General features: G+C 43.3%; 1 protein-coding gene across 5 annotated transcripts; it reads left to right on the top strand.

Moving 5' to 3' along the window:
* Positions 1–30: 30 nt before the first annotated feature.
* LOC113573343 (myelin-associated neurite-outgrowth inhibitor-like) lies at positions 31–13270 on the top strand. Of its 5 annotated transcripts, none has more exons than XM_027003545.3 (8): positions 31–242; positions 3229–3345; positions 5212–5303; positions 6102–6182; positions 6300–6442; positions 6614–6785; positions 7447–7581; positions 8620–13270. In XM_027003545.3, the coding sequence occupies exons 2-7, from the start codon at positions 3275–3277 to the stop codon at positions 7560–7562; spliced, it is 675 nt and encodes a 224-aa protein (XP_026859346.1). In that variant the 5' UTR covers positions 31–242; positions 3229–3274; the 3' UTR covers positions 7563–7581; positions 8620–13270. The 5 variants fall into 5 exon arrangements, with proteins under 5 accessions (XP_026859346.1, XP_081558043.1, XP_026859344.1 ...); XM_081701917.1 differs by adding an exon at positions 573–665 and having other exon boundaries at positions 56–242; positions 6102–6442; XM_027003543.3 differs by having other exon boundaries at positions 56–242; positions 7393–7581.
* Positions 13271–13908: the final 638 nt, after the last annotated feature.

Genomic DNA, 13908 nt, shown 5'->3' on the forward strand with positions numbered 1-13908 from the left:
AAGTAGGTCCTCCCAGCTTCGGCGCCCCGCGACGTCCTCCTTTTCTCTTTGAGTCGTTCCCCTCCCCCACTCCATTTGAATGTCGATGTCACCAGCAGCTCTGCTTACCAACCCGAAAGTGCAGGAGCAAGGCAAGTCCAGCGCAGGAAATTATCAATTAAACAAGCAGACCTGGCCTGTAAAGTGCACGAGGCGCAAATAGGGTGAAAAGCTCCGACGCAGAAACCTTCACGGCGGTTTAGGTGAGTACGATGCATCGTTTCTCTTAACGTTAAGACTTTCCCCCTTTTGAACGGCTGATTTAACAATTGCACCCAAGATGCAATGGTTATGATGCACGTCGGAAACGGAAAAAAAAATTCCAGTAACTTTAATAAAGCAATCACAAGCCAAAGCAACGGAATTTTATTTGACCAAAAAACCCACAAATGTGTCTTGGCATTGGGTAATCACCAAGCGTAGCTAATGCACATCATGGAAGGTGACAGGAGGGCACTAGCAAGGAACTGACGCCGACCTCTTGTTCTCCGACTAGCATGCGTTTCTTTTTTTTGTGTGTTTTTTTGCAGCAGATCAAGGAGACCTGCAACGCAAAATGGTGTCTGTAGTCTGAGTGTGTGAGCCATATTACGGAATTAGCATGCTGCACATATCTGAAAATCGAAGTAAGAGGAGGGCATGCATGCATGCAGGCATGCAGTGGTGTCTGTAAACGAAACGGACCATTCTTTGTTGCGGAGCTGGCTGGTTAGCTTAGCTTAGCTGCGCATATTTCCCTGCTTAGGTTAGCTGACCTTAGCACGCATAATGAGCTATATTTCTCAGGCACAAAAAGCAACGCAAGTGATCTTAACTGAGCATTGCGTCGTTGTACAGTTATTTACTAGCCAGCTAAGTCTCGAAAGATCACCAGAATGTGTGCCGTTGTCGAAGTGGGTCGACGGGTTTTGAAATGTTCATCTCGGCTCTTTTCTGTGGTTTCCACATGAAGCGCTCCCATTCAGCCCCAGCGCCACAATCAGTGGGAACACCAACCTTCCCCTTGATTAGAGCGGCGAGGTGCCTGGGCTGTAGTGCCTTCTTAAAATGACCCTGAGTAGAACATAAATTAATACTAAAGGAAAACTTGGAATTTTCAGCAAATGGAAGAGCTTACGTTGATCTTAATGCTTTAGTCACAAGCCACCAGTGGTGATGGCACAGTGATGATGGCAGCAACAAAAAAAAAAGGGAAAGAAACGTTTGTGTTAAATTGAACCTGATTCAGTCGATCAAAGATTGGAAGTGGAAAACTGGACGTAACTGCAAAACCTGCAAAATCATGTGAGAGGGGTGTGGATTAAAGCATCTCATTTAAATAACAGCATCCTAGTCAAAATCTTTTTAATTAACTCAAACTCTAGCAAATTTAAACTTTAGCAGACTGGTTAATCTACCACACAGCAATAGATGGTGAAGATTATTGATTTTGGTACTTGAGTGTCTGACCGTTAATGACATCTATCAGCTGAACATCTCTTATTCCTTATGTTGAAATGATATCGGGAAGTTTAGCCATGATCAGATATGGAGGACATTATCTGACTCCATTGTCTCTTGAAGCTGTACTATAAGCCTCTTACCACACTTCATGTGGACACAAACTTGCACAGACATGTCTTGTTTAGCAAAACAAGATTCTTCATTTGCACACAAGGATGAGGTGTGTGTGTGTGTGTGTGTGTGTGTGTGTGTGTGTGTGTGTGTGTGTGTGTGTGTGTGTGTGTGTGTGTGTGTGTGTGGTCCGTTACATTCCAGCGACTAACGTTCTGGCCGATTTGTTTGTAAGTCTGGTAATGATTTCCCCTTATACACCGCTGCATAAAGAAGAGATACCACTAATAGAGTTGACCACCAATTTCTCCTTGTTTTGGAGGAGTGCTTTCACAGCCGTTGAAATGTTTGCCTGGAGGTTAACCTGGCTGCTTCTGTCAGCATTGCCTGGGGCAGCCTGTGTCAGCAGAACGAAAGCTGTGTATCTTTCAGAACAGCTGCTTGAAGGTTTGTTTCTCATGTGTTGTGGGGTCGTAGGTGTGTTCTAAGGTCCTCACAGACCCGTGTTAAGAGATATGTTGTAGCCACACCCAGTCAACGTTGGGACACGCCTACTGAGCTCGCTCCACCCTTGCTTTTATTCCGCACGAATTTCGTCTCTGCGTGCTGGAAGATGTCAGTTTTGTTCATGCCTTTGAGTCAGCACCAGCTGGATCAGCACATGGAGTAAAAGAAACGAAATGTTCTACAGTAACTTCGGGTTTGTTTTGTTTGGGTTTGTTCCTTTGGTGAACTGTAAACAGCATGTAAACATACAGACGCGCCTCTGGAGCTCAGTGTATTATGATAGATTTGCTCTTTTGCGCAAAGTCCAAAACTATGCGAATTTGGCTTTGATGGAATGCCAGCTTTGCTGGCTCCTTTCAGGTGCCGAGACAACGCAAACTATTGTCATTCACCACATGCATATCCACTAACATGTGCCAAGGTCATGATTGGCTGTATGTGGACGTCATTGTAATTGTGCAAGGCTTTCAGTCAAAATGCAGTCAACCACTTTTTTTTATAAATCTGCTGTATCTGTATCTGCTGTAACCTAATGCATGTCAGATATTGTCACATTTTGCATGCAAATGCATTATATTGGCTGACCGTGCATGGAGTGGTCTCAAATTGGTAGTCTGACCTGTGTAAAAATCTTTCATGTTTATCAAATATCTTCATTATGAGTGGACAATACAGTAAAAATAAAAAGACAGTACTGCTATTCTTGCAGACCGTGTCAGAATATATAAAATCCTTCTTATTATTTTACATTATCGTATTCTTTTTTAAACTATCAATTTACTAAACATATTTAAACAGCAACAATAAAGACAGTAAAGAAATAAAAGTTAATCCATTGCTATATTTTCATGAGCATTTGGATATATAAGATTATTAATCATTTTGAACAAACTCCCCAAGTTGTTATTGTCGGTCACCACTGGACCTGCATATGACTGTCATGTTTGTATCCATCTGTGTGTGTGTGTGTGTGTGTGTGTGTGTGTGTGTGTGTGTGTAAACAGCTGTATTGTTGTTTCTGTTGCTGTTTTGCCTGATGCTACTGCCTTGACTTGCTTTTGCTTGCTAAGCCTTTTTCTTTTCTTCAGCCACTGAGCTCATGATCTGTTACTGTTTTCATTTTTTCAGATTTGCGCACGCTTTTCCACACCACCTACACTAGCCCTCTCAGAACATGGCAAGTGGGCACCCCACTGACAAATTTGCTTTCTTATACCAACCCGAAAGCGCTCAGAACTTGAAGAGGTTAGTGTGTTCCTCAAAGTCCCCCTCCACTCACCCAGAGATTCACCGTCTGACCTTCTCAGTGCACCCGAACTGAATATCGATCAGTCTTTGTCCATGTGGTCAACTTTGCCCCACCTAAACAAAAAAATATCATACCGTAGCATGTAGCCACGTAATGTGGCTAATGACATTTGAATGCTTATTATGAATATTTCACCTTATGTTGTGTTTTAACTTGTATTATAATCCCTGAATAAAAATAGTCTCCAAGATGTTATCTTGTCAGAGGAAGCTGTCCGTTATGTCTGGATGTCTGGATGTCCTTCCCAGGTCCCTTTTTTGGTATTGTCTGGTTTCACCTGGCCGTAGGGACGTTAGACATGTATTCAGCCTTCAGGCCTATTTAAAGTCGCGTTATTTGACCTGAAAAGAAAGAAGCCATGAGAGCATGACATCAAAACTAGAGTTATACAAAGCTAAAGTGACACCGTGCATTTATCATATCGTCACTGAAATATAACATTTTTACTAGCTCAGTCAAGGAACCACTGAAACTTGTTTTTGGTATCGCTGCCACAGTGGATAAGAGAACTGTGCAGGCTGAATTTATTTTCAGAGCTATTTAAAAATAAGTAGTCTGGTCTAGCTAGCTGGGGCTTTAAGTGTGGTTTACCTAAGTGTTATTGTTAGTAATTCATAGAAGAGGAACTAGCCAGTAGAGCCAAGTTAGCTAGCATTAAGCAAGTAATGCTAACTGTCATCCCATCTTTAATCTTCTTAGCTTCATTAGCACAGCGCACTTGAACACCGCTAGCTGACGCGTGAAATATTCTTTTATATATGAGTTTGATCAAAATACCTAATTCGTATGCGGTGTGCTTGTTTACACGTGGCACAAAAAAGCATTTCCTGCACTCAGAGGCCTTTACTCGGAGCAACACCGACCCTGAAGAGAGATTTATATCCCCCGGTGTTTTCCTTTCCCCTACCACACGTCATGATTTACGGTGTGGAAGGAGAAAAAAAAAACCAAAAATGGCACGGCTGCAGCTCGTCTACGAAAGTCTGCCTTTGCCGTTTTGCACCGGTTTGAGCGTTAACGTGTTGGAGGCCAAACGGCGCTGCCCACTGCTCGACGCCATAGCTTTATCGGCAGGACTTGCGCGGCCCCGCCACACGGACCATGGTGTGTCCTTTGGTTATGTTCTCTAAGGGTGCCTGTTTACGATGCGTCATAAACGACCAGCACAAAGATCTGTCATTCCTCCTCTCCCAGGCAGTTTCTCCTCATCCATCCGTGTGCCGTCCTCCACGTCCTCGTCACATCATCCCGAGCCGCCTGTTATCGAGTCCTCTGTTCGGCCCTCCTGTATCGCGTTATCATACCGCCTTTTTAAAATGCCATCCATCAAGTCAGGCTTGCGTTTAATATGAGGTGTAACATATCTGTTGTTTTTTTTTATTTTTTATATTATTTAGTGTTGATTGATTTCTTCTTTTCTCATATCGTTTGTTCAGTACAGTTTCTCTTTTCGAGTGTGCATTGTTATCTGAGACCTTTTTTTTTTTTTCCATCAGTTTATACCCTGCTCCATATAATTACACCTGGATGATTCGTTTTTATAGTCTACTCAGTCTTTTCACATAAGCTGTTTGTTTTTATCTCTTAGAATAAACTGACTGAGACCTCTGGCAGTCGCAGAGTCTTTGAAACTGTAGAGGCGCCCTACACAGAATTTACAGTTGGAATTGTTCAGTGTGACGGGGTTTCATTAGCCTTGCTTGGTTATAGGTTTCTACATTGTTTCCTGGTTCTGTGATTTATTTTGGCTTTTAACCCTTTCCTTCCCCCCCCCCCCCCCTTCTGCCCTTCCATCCCTCTAGCAAGGGCCGAGAGCCTTCCGGCATGAATCCCGTTTACAGTCCGGTGCAGCCGGGCACGGCGTATGCAAACCCCAAGAGCATGGCATACCCAGGTGAGGCGGGGCCCCCGCACATGGACTGAAACGAGCTTCCCAAAAAGGGGTTGAGGTGTCATTCCGAATGAGCGGAACGTGCTCTCACCGCGACCTTGTCCGTCTTGGTCAGACGGAGACAGATGATATATTAAAATGAAATGCCAGTGTTCGTGAGTCATGACTGCTATGGTTATATAACAAACCAGGGTTGTTTCCAAATCCCAGTGCGTGGCGCACACCCGCACGACACATTCTGGTATTTCTCTGCTCTGACACACCCATGTTGTCTAATTAACAAGCCCATGAAGAGATCCGTAAGGCGTGGGTTGTTATTGGGGACTATTACTAGACACACTGATGTATGTCATAAGATGAACTCCCGCTCACCTAAGCCTAATTGTATCTAAAGAAAATAAAAGGCACTTTATTGTCTGGGGTTCAGGAGACTCACTCTACCTGATTACTTTTGGAAAGAAAGCAGTTTGGGGACGGAATTAATCACAAGCCTCCAACAGCAATTTAGTTTATGGTCTGAGAAAGTAATTTCTCTCTCTGCTCGCTCTCTCGCGCTCTCTCGCGCTCTCTCCCTCCCTGCTCTCCTATTCTTGCTTCCATGAAGATTGTAGAGTAGCACACTTTCTGCTCTGTGTTGACCGGTAGATGATAGGATGCTTAGATTCGCACATTTCAGTCGGTTGGTGGCGTTATAATGGTAAGTGGGCATGGTGGTAAGGATTTTTCATTACACACGGACATTTGCTTCTATCCCTGTGTCCTTTCGGTTCTTCTTGGCGCTGATGACCTCTGACCTCACAGGCTACTCCACGGGCTACCCTAGTACGGCTCCTGCTTACACGCCAAACATCTACCAGACGGGCACTCCAGGATACCCGCCGGGTAAAGCTCGCAGCCAGCCTGCCCAATCTCATCCAGTGTCCACAGCATGCAACCTGCATGCCGTTCATTTGTTACAACTGATCAGACTGTGCTGCCGTCTCTGTCTATTCGCAACAGGATACACAACAGGAACTCCTTACAAGGTGCCCCCGGCGCAGTCCAACGGAGCCCCGCCTCCTTACTCCGCGTCGCCCAGCCCCTACTCTACGGCCATGTATCCTATCCGAAGTGCCTACCCCCAACAAAACCTCTTTGCTCAGGTTAGCCGAGATCCAGACTGCGTCTATCTGACTGCGTGAGCCGAACTGCTGCATCGTTAGGCAGCCTTCATGTCTGCGGCCGCCTTTGGTGCCGCTGTGATCTTTTTTTTTTTTTTTCTTCTTCCTGTTCACCCTGCCCCCACGTCGCTCTCCTGGCATCCTTCCTCGCAGGGTGCTTACTACTCGCAGCCGATGTTTGCCCAGCCGCACGTGATCCACCATACCACGGTCGTGCAGCCAAACAGCCTGCCATCGGCCATCTACCCAGCGCCTGTGCCCACCAACCGCCCCAGCAGTGTGCCCATGGGCATGCTTGCAGGTTCCACCATGGCCATGTCTGCAGGTAAGCCACACCTCCATGCAAAAAGCCTCCAATGGGAGGGGTGACAGACGTGGGCGACTGACCCCTTGGCCAGTAGAGCCACGTTCAAAGTATTGACACGGCAGTTTATTACGCTGCCAGAAGACAAGGTGATACAGTTATGGCTTATTGTTATGTCTAATCTATGCATGCATTCCCCACAGCTAGTGCACGCAGACGTGCGCCGACACCATGCCAGTCAGATGTAGATTTAAGAAAATTAGGATGAAAGCCTCAAGATGAAATGGAAGGATTTAAAGCACAGTTTAGATACTTAAATTACAATTATGAAAACGTCTGGTGTGCTGTTTTGTTTTAAATGGTCTCATAATCATATTGAGATTTTTATATCGCGATACACATCAAGTGATGCAGTCGCTGCCAATAGACAGTCCTAATGACTAGAATGGGCATCATGCTCTGTAAACCTCTGAAGGGATAAAAGACTAACCTTGCTTTTGTGACGATACTGTTCGGCGGGTACGGCGTGTTCCTGATGACGTTCTTGTGTTTGCGGAATTAATAGTTTGAATCTGCTGCTGCAAGAAAATATTTGTTTCTGTTTCCCCTCCCCCATCATACTCACTAGAAACGATGTCTCGCTGTTACCACGGTGATGGACTCTTTGCGCCTGTGTCCGCAGGGCCGCTGCTGACCACGCCGCAGCACACGCAACCCCTCGGCGGTCACCCCGTCACCGTGCCAACATACAGGCCCCAAGGAACCCCCGGGTACAGCTACGTGCCTCCGCACTGGTAGAGCTCCCAGCCTCCCACACGTGAGTGGTCTCCTCTTAAAGTTTTGGCTGAAACTTTACTCAGCCCCTTAAAGTCTGAGGCCCACAGGTGGGCCCTCACACCCCATCCCCCTTTAACTGCAAACCCTTTCATTTGAATTATATGCCTTAACGCCCCCGGGAAACTACAGCCGTCCTCCGTCATTTCTAACTATGTTAATCTTGCTCTTCTGTGCTCACAAAGTACATATGCAAAGTGTGTCCCGAGAATAGTGTTTCACAATCCTGTAAATGATCAGTTTATTTTGCTTGAATTTTTCCATTTCTCATGTAAAATGGGCAGTCCTAATGTTGATGTAATCTTTAACCACAGGGAAATTCAACAGTACTTAATGTGATTTTAAGTAGCTAGGGTAGTTCCGGTTTGTTTGTTTTTTTGCAGTGAAGTCGATGCAATCTTTCATTGTCAGTGGACCTGGCTGTTTGAGCCTATAGTGTTGTTTTCATCCTGACAGAAACCATAAAAACCTGCTGTTCCATTAGAGCCGGTGAACAAGGCTTATCTGGTGTAAGAAATGCAGAATCGTTTATGTAATCTTGCTATAATATTCAGCACTGAGGAGTGTAGCAGTCTGCAAGTCAGTGAATGTTTGATTAATATTTAAAATAACACTTAGTATTATGCAAACATTTTTATATTTTTGTAATATGTACCCAGAATCTCTAAAATTAAAAAGATTAAGAACTAAATATTAAGCCTGGTGTTTAAGAAGGAGATGGAGGGTACGCACAAAATATTGCTTTTATTTGCAGGTTCCTATTTTTTCCATTAAGTTTACTAAGTGGTCATGTACTAAGCAGAAACATTAACATGTGCCGCCATGAAATCTCAATCTCTAAATTACGATTAATGTAGAGATTGAGATTCAAGCATGCGTCTGTTAAATGAACAACAATCAAATATGTAATATGTTTGGGACTTTTAGAAGGGGCCTGGCATCCTAAAATGGCTCTTTCATGCTGTCTAACGCACTGTCTTCACATCTTTCTCTTTTCTCTCTCCTTGCGTGTGATCTGCAGATCTGGAGTAAAGCATCGTTCACAGTTCCAGTCTTATGTGGGTGCAGCAGTGAACACTGGTGCACCAAGTCCTTCCGCAAGTACATGTACTGAATGAGCAATGGTCACTTTATGTGTTCTTGAGTTTGTAAAAGCTGCTCACTTTGTTAGCTAGGTTCCCCCCCCCCCCCCCCCTCCCCCGTGACATCAGTCTCTGAACATCTACCAACAGTACAAACATCTACAACAACAAAAAAAAAAAACCCCTCCATGGCTATACTTCTTAGCAGTGCTCACTCTACTACTGGTAACACTGTTTCCTGTGGTACACAAATACTTTTTCGAACCATCAAATATGTCCACGTTTCCACATGCTGCCATTTCTTTCAGCAATTCGATTTAAGTTTTTTTGTTTTTTTCCATTTGCTTTCCCCTAAACATTTCGTTTCCACAGTGCTGTCTTGAAAAGGGCTGTGCTTTGCTTCCTCGGCTCCTCCTCATTTGTCGCTGAGAAACGTCCGAGACCCTTGTCCCCTCCAGCCAAGGGTCCTCCAGCTTATGGTGGTTTATTAGCACAATCTGTCACGAGGACCTGGTGTTGTCCTTCTTTTCACTGGGGCAGAGGGTTCTGTTAAATACAGGCAGCTTGGCGGACATCTCGGCGGGATAACCAGGGTCCGCACCTCACCAAGCCATGGAAAGATGTTTGCATTTCATCCGTGCAGTGTGTAAACCACATAAAGAGGCCCGGTGAAGGATCATCTCCAGTAGGTTTCAGATACAAATGCTTATATTCTAAAACACCTGGGCATATGCAGCAATAGTAGAGGATGTACAGTAAGACAGGAGGAATTCAGCTTGTGGTCCAGAAAGCTAAGAGAACACTAACCTTTGCTTATAGTGTGTTTGAAACCTAACAGGGAACTTTGAGCCTTTGGAAACTAAGGGCCATTTAAACTTTATGCCAATGTCATGTTCACTCACTCCGCGTTACAAAGCTTGTCTTGCTAAATTATTGTAAATGTCTCTAAAGGAATATAAGGTAGCTGGGCGAACGCTATCGGGGTCAGATTTCAGATACAGATTAACCATAGTCCCAAGACTTGGTGGGATGAAGTCACTAGCGATGCTGCAGTTTAGTCTTGGACTAAGCTTAATCTAACCTTAGATTTAAGATCTTAACATGTCCAGCGTAGTATGTATACACTTTGAGTAAAAATTAGAAATATGTATTTTCACAGTTAGGAGTTTAAGATCAGGTGAATCGGGTAAGTGTTTTGTTTTACAGCATTGATACACACACACACACACACACACACACACACAATTCAGTTAATTGTAGCCGTCACACTCCAGGCGCTCGACACAATCAAAGCTGTGGATGCTACGTTTGAGCCCAGACGTGAGCGACCAAATCAAGTTGAAAAGTCCCTGCCGTTTCCACAGTGCTCATCTTGGCCGGTCAGTGGCGGCGATCCCCATTAGACACCGCTGGTTGCCCGGGAACCGCTCCTGACTCACCTACAGAGCATGAGCTAGGAACCCGAGGACTATGGGAAACGTTTCACTCGTCCTTTCCCCTTCCAACGTGTGGTGTGTTGTCTTGCGTAATTGGAGCATACAGGACTTAGTGCCACGCCTCGAGCATGTGCAGAGGGAGGAAGTGACATCACCGCTTTACCATGGACAGAGTGTTAAGAACTGGGCATACAAACAAGCGGATAGAGGTAGACTGTTAACAAAGCTATGATGTAGATGGCAGAAACTACATGGTTCACAAAATATGTCGAGTCGTAATGGAAGTATATACAGATTGGTAAGGAATATTGCACTCTTCGAAGTAATAATCGATGCTTGTAGTTGGTACAGTGTTTAATCTATTAGGGAATTCATTTATTGTACATTACAATTTTGGCATTCTAGTCTTCCAGAATAAAATAAACAAACACTGAAGAGATCCATGCAAAATATTATATATCACTGCAATATTCTTCCATATTTTAACCACTTTATATATATAAAAAAAAAAAAACATGGTTTACGTTTGTGTTTTGTTAAAAAGCGACAGAATAGAATTTGCCGACTATATCAAATGACTGTGATCATGCTAGCGTAGAATTGTGTGTGTTTGTCTATGGGAAGGTGTTGCCCTGGGTCGTGCAGTGTGTGTCTATGGGAAGGTGTTGCCCTGGGTCGTGCAGTGTGTGTCTATGGCAAGGTGTTGCCCTGGGTCGTGCAGTGTCGGTCTGTGTATGTTAAACTTTGCAGCATCCTCTGTATCTTGTTAATTGTTGGTTTTATGCAGTTATGCACCAAATAGCATTGGACATGGTATATTTTTGACAGCAGAAATGTGCTCTTGTAATCTGTGGATAAGCATGAAACATAGGACGTGTTGCTTTCGCGAGACTTAGGCTTGAAAGCACAGATTTGTTAAATGTTTAATGTTCATTTTCTTAAACATTAAAAATTCACCCTTTGCTAAGGGGGTACCTCAGATCCCACCCATTCGTTATAACACAGCAGTGAGCACGACACAGGTCTGAGCTTTGCTGTGAAATGTCCGTTCAATCAGCAAATTAAAGCCCTGCACTTGACGTTCAGCTCTGATCTTCTAAGGGTTGCTTGGTAAATGAATATAAGAACCTGTTTTGTTTAGGTTCAGTTGCGGTGCTTTCTCCGTTCACCCTGTTCCACATAATTCACCTTCGGACTAGGTCTAGTGTCACAAGACAACAGCAGTTTTTGTTTAAAAAAAAAGAAAAAAAAGAGAAAAATCATATTTCCGTTGTTAGGAACTCAGATTTCCGTATGGTCCCATAACCCAACTTTCAAAGCTATGCACTGGCTGAAAACTTCTGTCCCTTGGCTGACCGGAGCAGCATTAGGGCCACGTTTTTGAGTGCTTTTCTTTCCTGTTTGCCTCCGGCATATTGTCCATTTCCTCCTGCTAGGATTTGTGGCAAATGCAATTAACAATGCATGCGGCCGGCTCTGCTGGAGCGAGTCGACGTGTTAAGAGTGTGGTGCAGACCTGTGTACACAGATATGTATTTGAAGTATTTGTGATGTAAATATCTGAATATTATACAGAGGAAATGAAGTATTTTGAGTATTTGGGCACTAGAATGTATTTTCAAATACATGTATTTTCTCAAAGACTTGAGTACTGGTGGACATTGAGATAAGGGTGAAGTGTCCAGGTCAGCCATAGAGAGTGGCTTCTTCTTTTCTTCTCTTTTAGACGTTGCTGTTTTAGGAAATACTAATCAATTTTTCCCTTCGTCATTGGAACTTTAATCACTCCTCAGCCTAAGTCTTAATGTTTTCTTACCTAAGCTCTGTTTTCACTGATGATTACGTCGGTCTTCGTTTTTTGTTGTTTTTTTGCCGAGGAACGCAGTAAGGCAGTGACTGCTGTTCGCGGGAGGTTTTAGGGGGTCCCGTAACCGTCATTTCAAACTTGAGAACGTAACCCATAGAAAGTAAACTGATCTGAAGTGACACTGAATGAATAATTTGTTGTTGAGGGAAGTAATATTATTTGATTTTGGAAAAACAAATCTAACATTTATAAGTGGGATGTGTCGTGGTTATTTTAAATATCATTAAGTACAATGTTTAAACTACAGTGTATGAACAAATTTGCTGAACTACAATTATCCTTCACACCTGAATGGTTTTGAAGAGAATGGGGTAAGGGGTTTGCAATAATCTTGGACATGGTGAATGCACTCGTATCTTGTTTCACTATTATAAGAACGTTCATGTCTATTAACGGCCCTTGCAGGGTGTGCCAGGTGTCAGTGTGATCACCCCGTTATCCTGTGGCTTTCACGCGTTTATTTCAGCAGGGTCTGGTTTCCTTACACAGGGCTGTAGCAAAAAGGTCGACACAAAACGGTAGAAGAATAACAACTTTAAAAGTTAAGGTGAGCTTAGGAGTACGACTTTTGGGATGCGAGGCCCTGACCATTCTAAACGTTAACATTAAAACTCAAAACGATTCATATCATTGAGAAAGCGAACACATTTATGCCAGAATTGTTTTGTTGTTGGTCAGTGAGCTCTTCTGAAGCGCTCGTGGCTACAGCTGGACCCCAGGTAAACTTGCTAAAAGCCATCCTAATTTGCCATATAACCAAATATAACCCAAGGGGTGTGTAGGCATTCACAGAGATGCAGTGCTTCTGTCATCGTTGATGTGTAGAGTGGCTTTTGGTGGCGTCCGTGTTCCGCTTTTGAATAGTTCTCTGTTTGACTGCTGCTACATGGAGGTGGTGACAGTTCTTGTACAAGCACTTAACTGATCGAATCGTAGGCCTACACGTCGCGTCTTCCAAAACCAAGTTTTGATGGATTTTTTTTTTTGTCAGCATCAAGGGGCTGAAAACCGACAGGCAACAAACTTGTTTATTGCAACGCATTTCAGTCTGTTATACGACGTCGCAGTCATTTTCTGTAATCCTGAGTTTGGGATTATATCCAAGCAAACATACACATCAGGCTTGTGAAAATGAAGTTGCATTATGTTACATTTATGTTGTTTTATGTTGTAATGAGAATCTGTTAGTGATCTTGGCGACTTAAAGACCAAGGTTGTAATTGTATTATATTTGCTGTACATGTAAAATGTAGATCATTCAATAACTATTAAACTCTTTCAAAACAATTGCTACTTGTTTGTTTTTATTTGCATCTTGCTATTATACAATTCAAATGCTCATTTTCAAACCAAAGAGTTTCTTTGATTGTTATTGTGTGAACTTGGCAATTACATTTTCATTTACGGCATTTGGCGCTCTTATCCAGAGCGACGTAAAAAAGTGCTTTGTCATTTCCTCATAGAACACATCCTAGCTAGTACAGCAGGTTCGAGTCCAAGATACCAATAAACTAGAACACCGGGATCAATGCTGATACCTAAAAAAGTGCAAAATACATATAAGCTCTATAACACAAGAAGTGTAATAAACAATACTCTACAGTAAGTACTAGAGTTTCAGTCAACATAGGAGCAGGATCAGTGGTCATTTTAATACTCCACAAACAGACAGGTTTTCAGTCTGCATTTGAAGACTGCAAGGGACTCAGGTGTCTGGACAGCAAGTGAGAGTTCATTCCACCATCTTGGAGTCAGGACAGAAAATGGTCTCCATGCTTGTCTTCCATGTTAAATGGTATGTTATAAAACTCAGCAGACTATACCAGCAAACTTGTACTTAGTCTAAAGTTTTAAGACTCTAAAAACTAAGTTAATGATTCATTACATTTACCTGACACTTTTATCCAAAGCGACTTATAATTATG

Source organism: Electrophorus electricus, chromosome 19 (assembly GCF_041902795.1).
Source record: "Electrophorus electricus isolate QZ-2024a chromosome 19, ASM4190279v1, whole genome shotgun sequence".
NCBI classification, from domain to species: Eukaryota; Metazoa; Chordata; class Actinopteri; order Gymnotiformes; family Gymnotidae; genus Electrophorus; species Electrophorus electricus.

Coding starts and splice junctions, on each gene's coding strand:
- LOC113573343 (XM_081701917.1), top strand. CDS start 3,275: ATGGCAAGTGGGCACCCCACTGACAAATTTGCTTTCTTATACCAACCC. Junction 3,346..5,211: donor AGCGCTCAGAACTTGAAGAG/GTTAGTGTGTTC, acceptor CCATCCCTCTAG/CAAGGGCCGAGAGCCTTCCG. Junction 6,786..7,446: donor CACCATGGCCATGTCTGCAG/GTAAGCCACACC, acceptor CTGTGTCCGCAG/GGCCGCTGCTGACCACGCCG.